The 16,634-nt window shown below is 42.7% G+C and overlaps 1 protein-coding gene across 1 annotated transcript in view; it reads left to right on the top strand.

The window, feature by feature from the left end:
- Nucleotides 1–16,634, top strand: part of unc13bb (unc-13 homolog Bb (C. elegans)) — a 152,704-nt gene that overhangs the window by 21,502 nt on the left and 114,568 nt on the right. The window contains exons 2-3 of the mRNA XM_060908482.1: nucleotides 5,234–5,263; nucleotides 15,560–15,659. Coding sequence (XP_060764465.1) covers nucleotides 5,234–5,263; nucleotides 15,560–15,659 — 130 coding nt within the window. The remainder of the gene's footprint in view (nucleotides 1–5,233; nucleotides 5,264–15,559; nucleotides 15,660–16,634) is intronic.

The following is a 16,634-nucleotide window of genomic DNA, read 5'->3' as shown; positions in this document are numbered from 1 at the left end:
TGAGCTGTCCTGTTTATTGTCCCGCTCTCATCTTTGCAGTCATCTGTCATGGCTTTATGGAAGTCATTTAGAATGTTGAACAGCGTGTTTCCATGTTGAGTCAAGGAAGGATTTGCTTACACCGTGTGCTCCAGGGTGAAGATGACTGTTGCTCACCTGTTTGTCAGAAGGTGTGCGTGATTTTGCTTAATTCACTTCGCACGCTAAACCTGGCCAGCTGACCCTCCTGGATCCAAACCTACTCTACAGTAAATACTGGTTATTGGGTTTCACTCCGGCATGATGAATACTCTGGAAAAGTTTCAGTGGCAAAATTTTCATGCCCTCATGATCTCTGGATAAAGAAGAAAAGCCGTAGGCAGTTATGAAGTGTTGGCAAACAAGTTGGTGTAGAGAATCTTTATACCAGAACCAGGAAGAGGGAAGCAACCTTAACATGATTAACATACTGTTATTGAAAGGGTGTTTCTGAACCTTAACATACAAAAGCTTATGTGCCTGTCAGTCTTTGTGAAGGAGGCGTGGCCTATGTGCCTGTTGATCCTGACCGTGAGAACTGGGAGAAACCAGTGTCCAATGACCCTGCGAGTCTTGATATGTGATGCAGTATGATGTGATTTTTAAGCTGTACAAGCCAGTCCTCCTTTGCTCAGACTGATGGACATTCAGATGTTCAACGCGCCTGGCGGGCATTCGGGCCAGCGCTTCCCTTTCAACACGCCTGACTGGTACAAAGATGGCACCTTCACTCTGACTGTAAGGCAAAGAAGGTGCTAAAGAAACTCATTTGATGTTTTTGAGCCGCACCCGTGGTCTGAGATTTTGCCATTTTTAGCAGAGAATATTTTATTTTTCAATCACAAATTTTGAGAGCAGTTCACGGATTCAAATCAAGCCACGCTCCTGGGGGGGGGAACCCAAGCGATTCATCTGCAGAACAAAAGCTATTGGAGATTGTTTGTTTAATGTGATCTCGGTTGTGCTGGAGGTTTTTTTTGGGGAAAATAAGGCTGCTATTCAGTGCAGAAGAATAGCACGGTTGCTGGTAGAGAATTGTTGAGGCTGTTATCGGGGGAAAGTAGGACAGGATGCATTGAGTGAACAAAGGGAGAAAAATAAAGAGGAAGCAAAAGGGAAAGAGATTGGAAACGTAATCCTCTGCCCATCTGTTGCATTCATCCAGCAGTTTAAGCGTCCGCTCAGCCCTCACTGCAGAGAGCCAAAAGTAAATAACACATTCCAGAAGCCGACCTGCACTGCTTCTATCCTCACTTCCTGCTTCCTGTTGCACACTTCCTGCTTGTTGCCCTCCTAGAAGGTTGATCACATTTTCTTGCCCCGATGCATGGGTGTAACCTTTTTTTCACATCCTTCTCAGTTGTACAGTGGTAAAGTAAAGGCACAGCTTGCTGAGGGTCAGTTGGAACAGAGAGGTGTGATTGTTGGAACAGTATGAAGATCACCAAGTGGAAAACCAACTGCTCACCCTGTCCGAGATCAGTCCGTTCCAGGGAGCCAAAGGAACAAAATTGGCCGTGCTCTCTGGATGGGCAGGGCATACTGTCTTCCCTGTCGGTCACAGCATCATTAGCCAGTCATTGGAGTCTGAGCTCATGTATGTGGAAGAGGGCGTATAACTCATTCCTCGAGGTTTGTTGTGCTGCCCTGTGACGCAGTTCAGACTCCTTGCTTCAACGGCCTTGTTTCCCAGTTGGTAGCTGTCCTGTGATGGAGGGAGCAGGCAGGTGGGTGAGGATTGGAAGGAAATTGGGGAGAAAATCAGGCAGAAAAAGAGGATCAGGTGTTTTTGCTTTGATATTGAAATAACCAATGTGTTTTTTCTATCCACGTTCACTGGATATGAGCAATCGTGCACTCTGATTGGCTACTCTGCTACTAGGATATCAGCTCATATACTGTGAGTAGAGAGAAACAAAATGGCAGTGCGTGTTGCTGAACCAATCATGAAGAAAATAAAATCCCCAAAAATACAAAAAAAGCAACAAAATATGGAATAAAAGTATTTGATAAAAATCATGGTTCGAATTAGGTGGGAGCTGAGCTCCCAGAGAGTGAGCGAGGACTGGCTCCCATGGAAGCAGTAAAATCCTATCTGTGAGGGCGGGGTCTCTAAAAATGCAGCATCATTATATTTTTAATCACAAAGCTAATTTTCCTTCAATATACTGATGAGTATTTACCTTGGAGACAAATAGCCATAAATAATAATAATTAGAATAAGGATGGGGCAGAGCGGCACGGTGGTGTAGTGGTTAGCGCTGTTGCCTCACAGCAAGAAGGTCCGGGTTCGAGCCCCGTGGCCGGCGAGGGCCTTTCTGTGCGGAGTTTGCATGTTCTCTCCGGGTGCTCCGGTTTTCCCCACAGTCCAAAGACATGCAGGTTAGGTTAACTGGTGACTCTAAATTGAGCGTAGGTGTGAATGTGAGTGTGAATGGTTGTCTGTGTCTATGTGTCAGCCCTGTGATGACCTGGCGACTTGTCCAGGGTGTACCCCGCCTTTCGCCCGTAGTCAGCTGGGATAGGCTCCAGCTTGCCTGCGACCCTGTAGAACAGGATAAAGTGGCTAGAGATAATGAGATGAGAATAAGCATGTTTTCCAAAAGCACGCATTAAAGCTACGGGCATACTCTCGTGAATGGAGCACCGCCACGCCACTCTGAGCGCAAACGATCCTTTTGAGAACTCGTGAACGTTGATGGAGACACACGCATGTTAATCCTTTCAGAAGAACTCCATAACAAATAAAACGACATTTTTAAATTTTTATCTGTCTAAACAATACATGTTTTTATGTCATGAAAGGAAAGATGTGGAGATACTTGTGGATGCTTTGTGTGAAGTGCGTGCCGTTAACCAGCATCTAAGATGAGCCTCCGTTTCCATCGTTATCGCCGAGCACATCGCAGCATTAAAGGTTCGACGTTAAGCAGCAGGGATTCAGGAAACACTTGTGGACACGTCACAATGGAAAGGTTCAGAAATCCGTGGAAAACTTGCACACTGAATGTTCACTTTCCACCAGTGGCTCTCACGGTGCTGATGTGTACGCTCTAATTTACATTCGTGTTTTCATACAGTCCTGTCTACTGCTCTGCGTTGCAAAATATTCACACAGTCATATAATTTCAGGCAATATTCGCCACTTTTTTAAGCGATCTTAAACCCTCATCCATACTGTGTGTTCTGAAAATATCCTCAAGTATCTTGGTGTGATTTCTTGCCAAGTGAAGAGAGTCAGAGCAAACTTGATCTCCATCAGCCCATTAAAGGGGGGGGCACCCAGTTCTGCTCTGTGGCTCTGGAAAATGTTAATGTACGGTCCGTTAAATCTGTGATGTCGTTAAGCACACAGTCCAATCCCTGCATCCATCTGTCCCATTCATCGAGTAAATAATCTGCTGTAATAATCTCGTTCAATCCTGTAATAGCGGCTGTGTGGGGATGGGAGCGAGCTGAAAAAACATGGACGCTGCTTAAAAAGAAGGGCGCAAAGGAGAAGGATGAAAAGAAATGGAGGAAAGATAGGAAGTGAAAAGAGCAAGTGGAAGACGGGGCTCTATAGAAAATCTGAAGTAGCCGGATTAAAAAATATATAGTAGGTAGCTCTGGAATTTATATGCAAATGCTGGGGGTATTCCCCCCCCCCCAAAACGAAAAAATTTGAAACTTACATGCCTTCTGGTGCATTCTCTGCTAATAAATTACAAACCATTTCCCTCCAGGTGTGTGTGTGTGGCTTTCTCAGTTCCCCTCTGTAGTACGCTGCCTGGCTGTGTAACACGACTACATGGTGAGCTTATTTGGACTGGATGTGCTTCTGGTGTGGTGTTCTCTGTTGTCTCATCTCATTATCTCTAGCCGCTTTATCCTGTTCTACAGGGTCGCAGGCAAGCTGGAGCCTATCCCAGCTGACTACGGGCGAAAGGCGGGGTACACCCTGGACAAGTCGCCAGGTCATCACAGGGCTGACACATAGACACAGACAACCATTCACACTCACATTCACACCTACGCTCAATTTAGAGTCACCAGTTAACCTAACCTGCATGTCTTTGGACTGTGGGGGAAACCGGAGCACCCGGAGGAAACCCATGCGGACACGGGGAGAACATGCAAACTCCACACAGAAAGGCCCTCGCCGGCCCATGCGAACACGGGGAGAACATGCAAACTCCGCACAGAAAGGCCCTCGCCGGCCATGGGGCTCGAACCTGGACCTTCTTGCTGTGAGGCGACAGCGCTAACCACTACACCACCCTGCTGCCCGGTGTGGTATTGTGTACTGTGTAATTTTAATTTCAGCATAAATATTTGCACACAATTAGTTATTTACGCTCTAAGTCTGAAGCCTGAGCTAAAGGGCCGGACATCTCTATGGAAACTCGGGCACTCCGGGTAGCTTCTGGATATGAAAATAATTCTTGTATCTGAAAATATTAATTATGATTTATGTGCACAAACCTGTAGAAAAGCCTTTTATATTTATTTGGCCCACGGAAGGTTTTAGTTTCTACTTTGGCAGCATTTTGTGAAAACCGAGTGGAACCGTCTACAATGACCACCAACTGCGTCTTTACCATCATTTGCTGCAGTGTGGTCACGTGGTCCGGCTCAGCCAATCAGAGCACGAGAATCAGTCAGCAAATATCTCGTTGTTTCTGGTCATGTTGGGCCCGAATCGAAGACAATTTCATGGTGGAATAATTGGATTTGCAGCAAATTATGGGCAGTGGAGACAATATCAATTGCTTGAACGTTTTGAAAGGCAAGTTATTATTTATTTTTTCCCTCTGGGATCGAGTAGCTGGAGCAGACTGTCTGTGTAGGCAGAGAAAACCACCAGTCGCTGGCGCTTGTGGACAACTCTGGGAAGTGAAAAGGTTAAGAAGGGCAAAAATAAAGTAAAGGAAGGAGAAAACAAATGAAGGAAACGGCGAAGAGAAGCAATATAAAGACCTGACAGTGTAGAGTTTAATGATTTACTGAAATCCTGCTTTACACACGATTTTGATTTTTATTTATACATATCGATCTTCCCTATAGTCCTGGGATTTGAACTCACAACCTTCGTGACACTCAAGCAAAGTTTTGATTGTTTTATTTTGCTGGTTGTGTTTTTGCTGTGTGGAATATTATATATTTTTTTCTCCTTCCTCCCACATCCTAACCACTGATGTATATTTTTTTCTTTTTCTCTCTTTTTCCTGTTTAGTAAAGAAAGCCAAACTCCAGGGCCCTCCAGGTAAGCCCAGTTGTCTCGTGTGTGTGTGTTGTGGCACTTTATTTTATTTTTTCCCCTGCACTGTAACCCAGTAATGAAGGTTTACTGTTGTGTGAAAATACCGTTTCAGGTTTCACTTTCGTACACACAACTCATTTGTTCAGGGTTTGTTCTGATCCTGATATTTTAATCCTCCCGTAGTCACATCACAGCCCATGAGGAAGTGTAGAGTCTATCTTTTTCTCCTCCCTGCGCTTTCAGTCATAAATGGCAGGAAAATAAACACTCTGGAATCCAAACCCGGCTGATCTCGGTATCGGGAAACCACCCAGGATCCCTGATCAATGGATGAGTGTTAGGGAACGTCCCGAGGCCATGGTTCCTGTCTGCTGGGAATGAGATCAGTGTAGGTTAAGCCCAAATCTCTCCTCCTCCCTCTGTGCTAATCCTCTGCACTGTTTGCCCCTCGGAGCGTTCCCATAAGCCCCGTGACCGAGGAGGAAGTGGAGGAATGCTGGGGATTTGCCTGTGCTCTTTACAGTCCTCTCTCTCTCTCTCTCTCTCTCTCTCTCTCTCTCTCTCTCTCTCTCTCTCAGCAGCACTGCAGATCCTGTAAACTGTTTTTCATATTAATGATGCAGTCCAGGCAGGCCCGGCGCCATGGGGGGGGCGAAAGGGGGCATCGCCCCCTCGTGGCTACAGCCCCGCCCCCTCAACGGAGACTCAGATCACTTAATTGTTTTTCTTATGAAAATATAATGTATTATAGACGTATTAATAATTTGCATTTTCAAATACGAAATATTAAGTGGTTGCGCATTGCACAAAAATACATTTCACATAAATCACTACTAAAACTGGCACGGTAGAACAAATCTGATTGGTTGTTATGATTCTTACGTTGCAATCGTAGAATTCAACTGTATTAAGGTAGGATTATTTCAAAAAGCCTGAATTTAATATTAACCCTGTTTAGACATGTGTATCAATCCTAACTACTGGGGACTAGTTATTGTGGGTGTGTGTGTGAAATGCTGACACAGCCGCGCACACAGACCTGTGATACGGACAAGGGGAGGGGTCGTGCGGGCGGGCGGGGGTTTTACATGCACACTTACAAGTGCACTGTCTCTGCAATATCCTGCAATATGCAGTCAGTTTGCAGGAGTAGTCTTTCCCCCTCCGAATTAAACGAATTCAATCACAATATTGTGAATCCATTTTCTTTCTTTGTAGGCTAAGTTTATCTCCGTTTATGTTGGTGTATGTGTTCATATATGGTCCGCTTTGTGCGCAAATAGCGTAAGAATATGTGTCATTGACGTCACCCCCCATGCAGTGGGGGTGAAAATTCATCACTTCAGAGTGTTTAGTCCCCTACACGCCTAAACTGGGATCGCGGATTAAGTGGTTAGCGTTGACTCGGTGCGAGTCAGGAAGGCTATTACTGGTGCAGCTGCGGGGTCTGTTGATTTTTTTAAAATATTATTTTGGCCGCCGAGCCAAGTACCTTAGACTTGCATTGACATTTTGTTTTCATGCCGCGGAGCTATTTGTATGTATTTTAAATGTAAAGGACTTGCCTGTAGGTTTGTGTGTGTTGTTTTATGTTTGGCATCTTTCCGGTTGTACCGCGTGTCTGTGAGAAAATTGGAGAGGAGGGTTAACAGGTGGGCACGGGTGCTGATAAAGCGCAACTGCCCTGGTAATATGCCACATGATTTTCCCGGACTAAAGCAACCTTCGGGGCCGTGGTTTTGTGGTTGGCGCAGTTAATTGTTTGAAACACGTTGTCAGACCGCCATCACTACTACACACTATATGAAAAAATATTTGCCCCCTTGCGATTTCTAATTGCCCCCTTAGTAAACTGTTCCTGGCGCCGGGCCTGAGTCCAGGATTTCTAAGGATTGAGGAAATGATTAGATCTGTGTTAACAAATAAAATACGACAGAAAAATGCTGTTGTAGGAAAATGATCAGTGAACAGGAAGTGATTTTTTTTTTTTCTTACATTATTTTTTTTTAATTTATTAAACATCCTGTACATTGTCCATTTTTAATGTTGAACATCTCCACCTGTCGTCGCTTGTTACCGCAGTGATTTTTAAGTCATTTGTTGATTTGTTCTGTAGTCAGAAAATGTTACGTTACAGCTTTACTTCTGACTGTTGCGTCTCCTTACAGAAACGTCACGTAAACTGCTGTTGATATTTTGGAGCGTTCTCTGGAGATGCTTTTCTGCTCAGCACAGTTGTAAAGAGTGGTTATTTGAGTAACCGTAGCCTTCCTGTCTGTCTGGCCCTTCTCCTCTGATCAATAAACCCCATCTCTCAAGAAGGCAGAGCTTAGTTACAGCTTTACAAAGCACTGACACTGGAGACTCCTTCCATGAATACTGCATTAAACAACTCATTAAAGAAACCAGCAGTGTTAACAATCTCATGTTTTTAAATCTGTTTGTGGAGCATCCATGATAAGTTGTTCCAGTGAACTTGCTGTTCCTATACACCGATCCTCTAACATTTATGACTGCTGACAGGTGAAGAAGTGAGCAACATTGATTATCTCATTACAGTGGCATCTGTCAAGGGGTGGGATATTTGGCAGCGAGAAATAGAACAGTCAGTTCTTGAAGTTGATGTGTTGGAAGCAGGAAAAATGGGCGAGCGTAAGGATCTGAGTGCCTTTCACAAGAGCCAAATCGTGATGGTTAGATGACTGGGTCTGAGCATCTCCAAAATGGTACATCTTGTAGGGTGTTCCCTGTATGCAGTGGTTGGTACCTACCAAAAGTAGTCCAAGGATCCAAAGGGCAACCGGTTACAGGGTCATGGGCATTGAAGGCTCAGTGATTTTTGCATTCGCCCATATGGTCCAATCCCACAGAAGAGCTACTATAGCACAAACTGCGGAGAGTTAATGCTGGCGCCTTTCTGGTTTCGCATTAACACCCCACAAGATGTACCATTTTTTGGAGATGCTCAGACCCAGCCATCTAGCTATCATAATTTGGCCCTTGTCGAAGTCGCTCACTTGCGCTTGCCCGTTTTTCCTGCTTCCAACACATCAACTTCAAGAACTGACTGTTCTCTTTCTTGCTGCTGAATATATCCCACCCCTTGACAGGCGCCACTGTAATGAGATAATCAATGCTATTCACTTCTTCACCTGTCAGTGGTTTTAATGTTATGGTTGATTTAGTGTAGAAATGATTACGTAAACCAATCAGTTAAGAGTTTAGCATCACTGTATTGTAACTGATTTCCACTCTCCTCGGAATCGACGCCATTTTGAATCAAACTGCATTGAGAAGCAAACCATGATGATGCTTATTTTTTTGGACAGATGTTAAATAACGTACAGTATTTTGAATTTTTGATGCATTCTGGTATTAAGGATCATGATGCTATACTTGTTGGTATCGGTTTTAAACATTCAGCTATCGTAGCAGTAGCTTACACGCAACATGGTCCAAGAGACAGCTTGTCTGTTGAGCTGATCATTTTAAAAGTCGTCACCGTCCCATGAGATTTTTTTTTTTCCTTTTTTTTATTGCACTAAAGTTTGATAACGCTGAGACAGGTGGGACTTCAGGGAACATGATGGCTTCGTCTTAAATCAAACAGGATCAGGTGAGCGTCCTGCGGCACAGTCGCATCTCCTCCCTGTACGGCTGAAGGTAAACACGGCTGCTTGCTGAGCCTTGTCTGTTGACACTCCCTTTTTTTTTTTGGCTTCTCGGCGATGCGGCGTGTTTGCTCAGTTCTGTAAACTACATGGCCGTGCATGATCTGTATCCTGTCACTAAAAACAGTGTGACCTGCTTCACATGGATCATGTTGGTTGTTTGATAAGATTTAATAGGGTTTGTTGGACATTGGTGTGTGAATTTGTTCTGAGATACTTTTCTGCTTATCGCGGTTATAAAGCGTGATTATTTGAGTTGCCGTAGACTTCCTATCGGCTCGGGCCATTCTTCTCTAATCTCTGTCATCTGGATAGGGCTTTTTCTTTTTCACCATTCCATGATGTGAGATTTCCAATATATAGCACGATATTAATTTACTTTTATGAAACCTCTACAAAAGCACATCTATTAAGTGTTTAAAAAAAAAATTTAGATACACCGGGCAACTTTTTGGGTAATGTTGTTGGGCTATTGAGCTTTGACATTTTCCCATTGAGATGCATGCACATGCATGTGTTCTGATCAAAATGGCCCGTGAGGTGTATGCAGTTTGTTTCAACATTCGAAATAAATGGACTAGACTAAAGAAATCACTTTCAGACATGTTTATGCTTATTACAGTGGGAAAGCGCGTTCCACTGAGCTCTAGCGCCGGGCCATTTCCGGGAAATAAGAGTTTGGGTCATGGTGACGGCATGTGTCCGTCTCGGTTCGGAGATTTTAGTCTTGAAAACTGTAAGAGTAGAATAATATAAAGTACAGACACTTGGTATATTTTACTTCTATGTGGGTTTTTATTTTATCTTTTTAATTCATTTTTGGATTATGCTTCCTTTTTGTGGCTTGCGTGTGTGTGTTACACACACCGTATGAACATGGGATCAGAGAACTATTTTATTTATAAGCAGTAGCCACATGGACCCATAGGGTACCTATTTTTTTCACGATCTCCTTCCTTCATGTTCATAAGTGCTATCGAGCGAGGCTTGTTTTGCCTGGCAACACTGGTGGGGTTATTTATTTATTTTTTGAATTGTAAGAGTCTGTCTGTCTGTCTGTCTGTCTGACTTATGGTCTGATCTAATTCACATTTAGAGCACGACTACTTGTGGAACCCGAGGGTGAAACAGTACAAACTTCGGGCTCTAAAAAACAAAAACCTTTCAGGAGCTCCATCCGCCCCTTTTCCTCCTCAGCAGCCATCTCTTAGTCCATGTCCTTTTTTCTGTTTTTGCTGAGATGAGAATAAAACAATGTTTTTGTGATGTGTGTCAGTTATTAGTTATACGGTAGCATATGTGATTTGAGGCTATTAGCATTTTAGAGATATAATGCGGTTATTTTGACTTCTAAATGTTAAAATAATGGCAAATTATCTTTTGACCAGAGGATCTGTTCGGTTTTGTTCCAGAAGTGATACTTACTCGAGCAAAATAAATTAAGGCTGAAGCCAAGACAAAAGTGACAAAACGTTTCAGCGTCCATCTCCAGCGTCTGTCTCCCTGGCAACAGATTTGCTCTTATCTGATTGGTTGTTGCCCTGTGTCTCACCTGGCTGCCCATTTCTGGCAACATTGCCAAAAAGTTGCCCCGTGTATCATCATAACACTAAATGGGGGGGACAAAGATTTTCAAACAGTAAATACAAACTTAAAATCTAATGTGGTTTTGTCTCCCAGCTGTGATGGGAAATTGTGCGTAATTAGGCCAAAAAAAAAAAAGTGTTTCCGGTTACGTAGATTTCAAAACTAGGGTCGGTAGGCAGGCTTTTTTTTTTTTTGAATTTTTTTTTTCAAGATGGCTGCCATAACCTATATTTAGACAGGAATAATTTCACAAAATATAATGAATTTCTTTGCAGGTCACCTGAGTTACCACCTTCTGATGAATCTGATGCAGCATGAGACACCTTTTAACATGAATTTTTCTGTAAATATAACAGCTCAATACACCATGAGAGAGAGAGAGAGCAGCCCCGCCCCTCTCTGCTCCCTGAGTGCAGCTCGTCGCCTTGGTAACGGTGCAGGGAAAAGACACAATATAACAAGCAAAGAGCGCTTTTTCTCAGAGTTCCCTCTCCTCGAACAACGCTGATTTACACGGAAACGAAAGGAGCTATTCACAAAATTCTTTCACATTGAGTGCTACAAGGCTCCCATGAACACATTAATGTAATTTTTTTTGTCCCTAGTGTAAAAAATGTGGACACTAGAGCGAGTTAAAAACAAGTGACTTTTCTGATTTTGCAGTCAAAGCACTGCCACGTTTATAGTGAGTCTATGGGAGAGGGCGGCTGTCCTCTCCTTACTTTCAGGCTTCTCATTCAAAAACTGTAAATCCTATCGCTCAGGTAGACACTTGTCTTGATTCACACAATGTGTGACTACAACTTTTGAGAAAATTGTGTGTGTAGAGTGAAAATTGTGGCTGAGAAAACAGTTTAAATGAGAGCTTTTTTTTTTAAGCTGCCTACACTCTAAACTCCTGAGCTCCACTGGTGTGTAACGCAATAGACACCCATTATAAAGTCTGAATTTCTCCAGATGTGCTCATGGTGTTTGATCTGTGACTGATCAAAAAGTATAGAACCTAGCAAAAAAGTTGAATGCCAGATCCACACAGGAGAATTTTGTCTCCGTTTTAAAGTTTGAATCATGTCTCTAGGTGAAAGACAAAATAAGCGTCATCTCTGCTTCTGTTCCCTCCGACGGCCCCGACGCACTACTGCCTCCGCCGAGTGCGCGCGCACATCGCATGTCGGGATGAGTTACTCTTCCCTGATCAACGAAATCTGCGGGGAATTTGTGGTTATTATCGGTACAAACAGCGCGAATCACAACTTAAATGAGTGCGGTTCAGTTTGACATTGTTGTCAGTCCGTTAGATAAACATATTTAAATTTTATTAAAATCGAAAATTAATATTTAGAGCCTGTGGGCTACAAAAATAAGTCATTAAAGTAGCCGGCTGGACTTAATTGTGTAGTCGGCTGTATGGCCGGCAGCCGGCGCTTGTGGAAAGCCCTGATTTTCCCAGTGAGTGACAAAAACTTCTGGTTCGTGCGGTTGGGTTATATGTAAAAGTCACGACTGGGAAAAAAACGAAAAAAAAGTTTAGGGTCGGTCGGTCGGGTAACCGGAAACACACACTTTTTTTTTTTTTTTTTTGGCCTTAGTAAATGGAGGAAATGTCTCATTAATCCATCCCTCCCAGGTGTCTTGGTTGCAAGTAAATGGTGGTCTGGTCTCTTAGGATGCTAATGTTTGCTAATTGCAAAAGAAGGCAAAGCCAGTCTATTCCATTTCAATCCCATTAAAGTGGCATTTTCAATTAAATACAGGTACTACAGGGGAAAATAATCAGTTTTCTTGTTTTGGATTGTGTCTTTAGGTGCTCCAGTGAGTCCTTTTGCCATGCACGGTTTATTAGTTTAGCCTCGCATTAGGAGACAAACTGAATTATCTTGGCCGTTTTAATCAGGTTTGGGATTATATACAGGATTGGTTTCTTTCTACTCGAATCCTGAGACTTTTTCTTCTTGAATTATATGGTATGTGAGACTGTAGTGAATCGGGAATGTGATCTGTGATTTTAATTCACATGAACCTTTTATTTAACTGACAAAAGGACAAAGAAAAGGTTTTCAATCGTTTTACTGACCAACTTGATTTCATTTATCTTTACAAAATACGGTTAGGATTTGATGCCTGGGACACTCAAAAGTTAGGACAGGGGTAAAACCAGACTGAAAAGTTTATAGGATATTCAAGTAATATCATTTTGGAAGATTCCACAATAAACCGGTTAATTGGGATCATGATTGGGTATAAAAAAGCAGCACCAAAGGCTCGGTCTTTGTGATCAAGGATGGGACATGGCTCATGACTTTGTGCCAAAATTTGAGAATTTAGTCAATTCAAAAAGATTTTCTCAACACAAGATTTTAGGTCTTTCAAAATCTACAGTCCATAATATTGTGAAAAGATTCAGGGAATTGAACATCTCCGTGCATAAAGGGCAAGGTCAGAAACCACTGTTGAATGTGTGTGATCTTCGAGCCCTCAGGTGGCACTGCCTGAGAAACCGTCATGCTAATGTGACCATAGCCTCAGGAGCCCCCCCCCAAAAAAAAAAAAAAAATTTTGCACTTGTATATTAATGGTAGGGGAAACTCTGCATGCTTATTTGAGCAGGACAATGCCAGGCCTCATTCTGCACAGGCTACAACAGCAGGGCTTTGTAGACAGTGTGTGCGCGCTTGACTGGCCTGCTGCCAGTTCAGATCTGTCTCCTATTATGAATGTATGTGGCATCATGAAGAGGAGAATCGGACAACAGCGACCACAGACTGTTGAGCAGCTGAAGTCAAGCAAGAATGGGGACACGTTCCAATTGCAAAACTGCAACAATTCGTATCCTCAGATTGCATATGATTTAAGAAGTGTAATTAAAAGGAAAGGTGTAACACAATGGTAATATTGCCTCTGTCCAAACTTTGTGTGTTGCATGCATCAAATTCTAGCTTTGTTTATATTTACAAAATACAATTAAGTTGGTCAGTAAAATTACTGAAAATCTTTCCTTTGTACTTTTGTCAGCTAAATAAAGGTTCACAAATTCACAAATCAAACAGATTTGTTTTTATCGTATTTTGGAAAAATCCCAACTTTTCTGGAAATGGGCTTTGTAGAAGAAGGGACGGTGAACGTGGTTCTACAAAAGCAGCCCGAGTGTTCTCTTTGTCCTTGATATTTCTGTTTGAATTTGTTGTGGTGTTGATGCAGTTGTCACGGGCAAAACTGGTTTCCATTTGAATCACCAAGGTGACCAAGAACAACAAAAAATGCAGGACGTTAAAGTTTACAGAAGGTGTTTTAACAGCTGAAGCTCTTCTTGAGATTTCTCAAAGCCCGGACCAGCGATTTTATAGAAAGGCCGAGATGCAAACGTACTAGCATGTCTTCATCAACAGCCCTCGCACTCCTGCTGAAGCACTGAGGGATGCCAAGCAAATGATCTAGACACCTGATGGGTTCATGCATCAAGTATCAGGGTTATAATAACGGTAACAACACAAACAAAGCTGGTGATATGATTTTAGTGTTAAGATTATTCACAAATAAATAAACCAACAATGGTGATGGCAACAACAAAACAACTGTAATGGGAATAATCATAACTAGAGATGCATTTCCACAAGAAAATTCAAGTGCGATTGTGCCACAGCAGCACAAGTTCCATTCATGCCAATGGGGGGGGCAAATTAACAGGAAAACGAGATGAGTTTCTTTCGAAAAGCTGTATACAAGCACAATGTTCAAGCACAGGACCGGCAAGTTGACACTGGTGTGGGGGCAATATCTCAAAAGAAGAAGCATGGCCAAAAAATGGGTGAACTTAAAGGAAAAGGCAAGTTTTGTACAAAATCACCACAATAGATAGATAAATATATAAAGTAATCGATCATGGAATTTATAGAGAAAGAACAGACTGCATAACAGTATCTTTTAATAATATGGGCTTGCGCTGAGCTCCGCAAAGATGCGTTCCGCCATATTGATCTACTGCGTGACGTCATGCGGCCCACCACTGAAAAGAACTCTTCAGTGCTTCATGGTAATAAGGTAAAAAACCAGTACAATCGCTTCTTCAAAGTTTCACCAAATGGTTTTATTTATGCAACTTAAAGCTCATAATACTGTATAACTTTGGTTGAGTAAAAACACGGAGCAAAAACATGGCTGAATCCTGAATGACTCCTATTTGGATTTGTCCTACCAAGCCTACTGCGCATGTGTGAAGCGGCTCGGCTCGGTTTTCCCTTTCGGGCGCTCTCGTTTTCTGTTAGAATTTGGTAAAGAAAAAAAAAAAATATTATTTACCAGCTTACCGGGTTCATGAACATAAATCTGACAGCTGACAAGGTCGGGATATAAAAGAATCGAATACAAGCCACCCGCCGGGACTCCTAATCACAGTGATCTGCTTGTAAACACTGTTTTCATGGGCCCAGTGACATCACAGATCAGAGGGAGGCGCATTAACGAAAGATTCTGATTGGTTTATAGTTGCCCACAATCTCAAAATGGCTGACTCCTCCAACTTCGACTCCTCTGTGTCAATTCATGATTTCAAAGTTAAAAATATTTTTTCATGTTCGATATATAATGGAAATAATTAACGGAATTGATTACGTACATGTTTTTCTCCTATTACACACCTGGTTTTGTACAAAAGTTGCCTTTTCCTTTAAATCAATAGTGTGACTTACGCAAGCATAATAAACTTTTATATATCATTGTATTGGAGATTGCAGGATCGAGATTGAATCTTGTTGATGCTACACCCTTCCATGGCAGAGAGCGTTGGAGTAAAATTGGCCCTGCTGTCTGGGTGATAGGGGTGTACTCTTTCTTCACCATCACACACACAATCACAGCAATACTAGCCTGTGAGCTCATGTATGTGGAAGAGGGTCGGTTAGTGTTTTTTTTTTCCTCTGAATGAGATGGTGTTGCGTACAGATTCTGAGGTCGAGGTAGAGAATGTTATTAACAGAGTCATGGAGGGAATAGAAAGTGGATTAGAATATAACCAATGTGTGTCCCTATCGTCTTTTTATTCCAGATAAATTCAATGCCTACGTGACCTTGAAGGTCCAGAATGTCAAGAGTACGACGATCACGGTGCGAGGAGACCAGCCATGCTGGGAGCAGGACTTCATGTTGTAAGACTCAACACATTTCACACTCATGCTTACATCGGTAACTGAATGAAATCTGCAGAATTAGCATGGTACAAACTAACCTAACCAGAGTGCATTTATTTATAGTGGCTTGTTTTTTCTTTCTTGGACGTCTTTGGTATTTGTACCTACCAGTAATCAGTTGTTTGATGGATTGCAATGCTCAAAACACAATATAACGACACAGACCGACGTTCTCAAAGATTCTTAATCTTGGTTATGCTGTAACCTGTGATTATTGTGATAGAAGTTTAATATTGGTGCATTGTCAGTCATGACTCTTTCCCTGCACTTTTATTTTATTTTATTTATTTATTTATTTTAAAAGCAAATTATTCAAGAAGGTTTTTGGATTCTGTATTCTGATTGGCCAGAAGGTGGTGTTTAGTTTTTTATAACAGCAGCTCTGACAAGAATGCAGCAGAAAATCAGATTTATATTATTACGCTCGGGGCGGCACGGTGGTGTAGTGGTTAGCGCTGTCGCCTCACAGCAAGAAGGTCCTGGGTTCGAGCCCCGGGGCCGGCGAGGGCCTTTCTGTGTGGAGTTTGCATGTTCTCCCCGTGTCCACGTGGGTTTCCTCCGGGTGCTCCGGTTTCCCCCACAGTCCAAAGACATGCAGGTTAGGTTAACTGGTGACTCTAAATTGAGCGTAGGTGTGAGTGTGAATGGTTGTCTGTGTCTATGTGTCAACCCTGTGATGACCTGGCGACTTGTCCAGGGTGTACCCCGCCTTTCGCCCGTAGTCAGCTGGGATAGGCTCCAGCTTGCCTGCGACCCTGTAGAAGGATAAAGCGGCTAGAGATAATGAGATGAGATTATTATGCTCGTTCTGATGTGTTAATTTCCTGTGAGGAGATGATTTAGTATTTATGGAAGGAGTTTGCAGTGTCCGTGCAGAGGTAAAACTGTAACTTCAGGGTGGAGGAGTTTACGCTTTGTGGATTCTCTGACATG

This window comes from Neoarius graeffei, chromosome 25, assembly GCF_027579695.1.
Source record: "Neoarius graeffei isolate fNeoGra1 chromosome 25, fNeoGra1.pri, whole genome shotgun sequence".
NCBI lineage: Eukaryota > Metazoa > Chordata > Actinopteri > Siluriformes > Ariidae > Neoarius > Neoarius graeffei.
The sequence above is the reverse complement of the archived record's forward strand: the minus strand, read 5'-3'. Positions and strand labels throughout refer to the sequence as shown.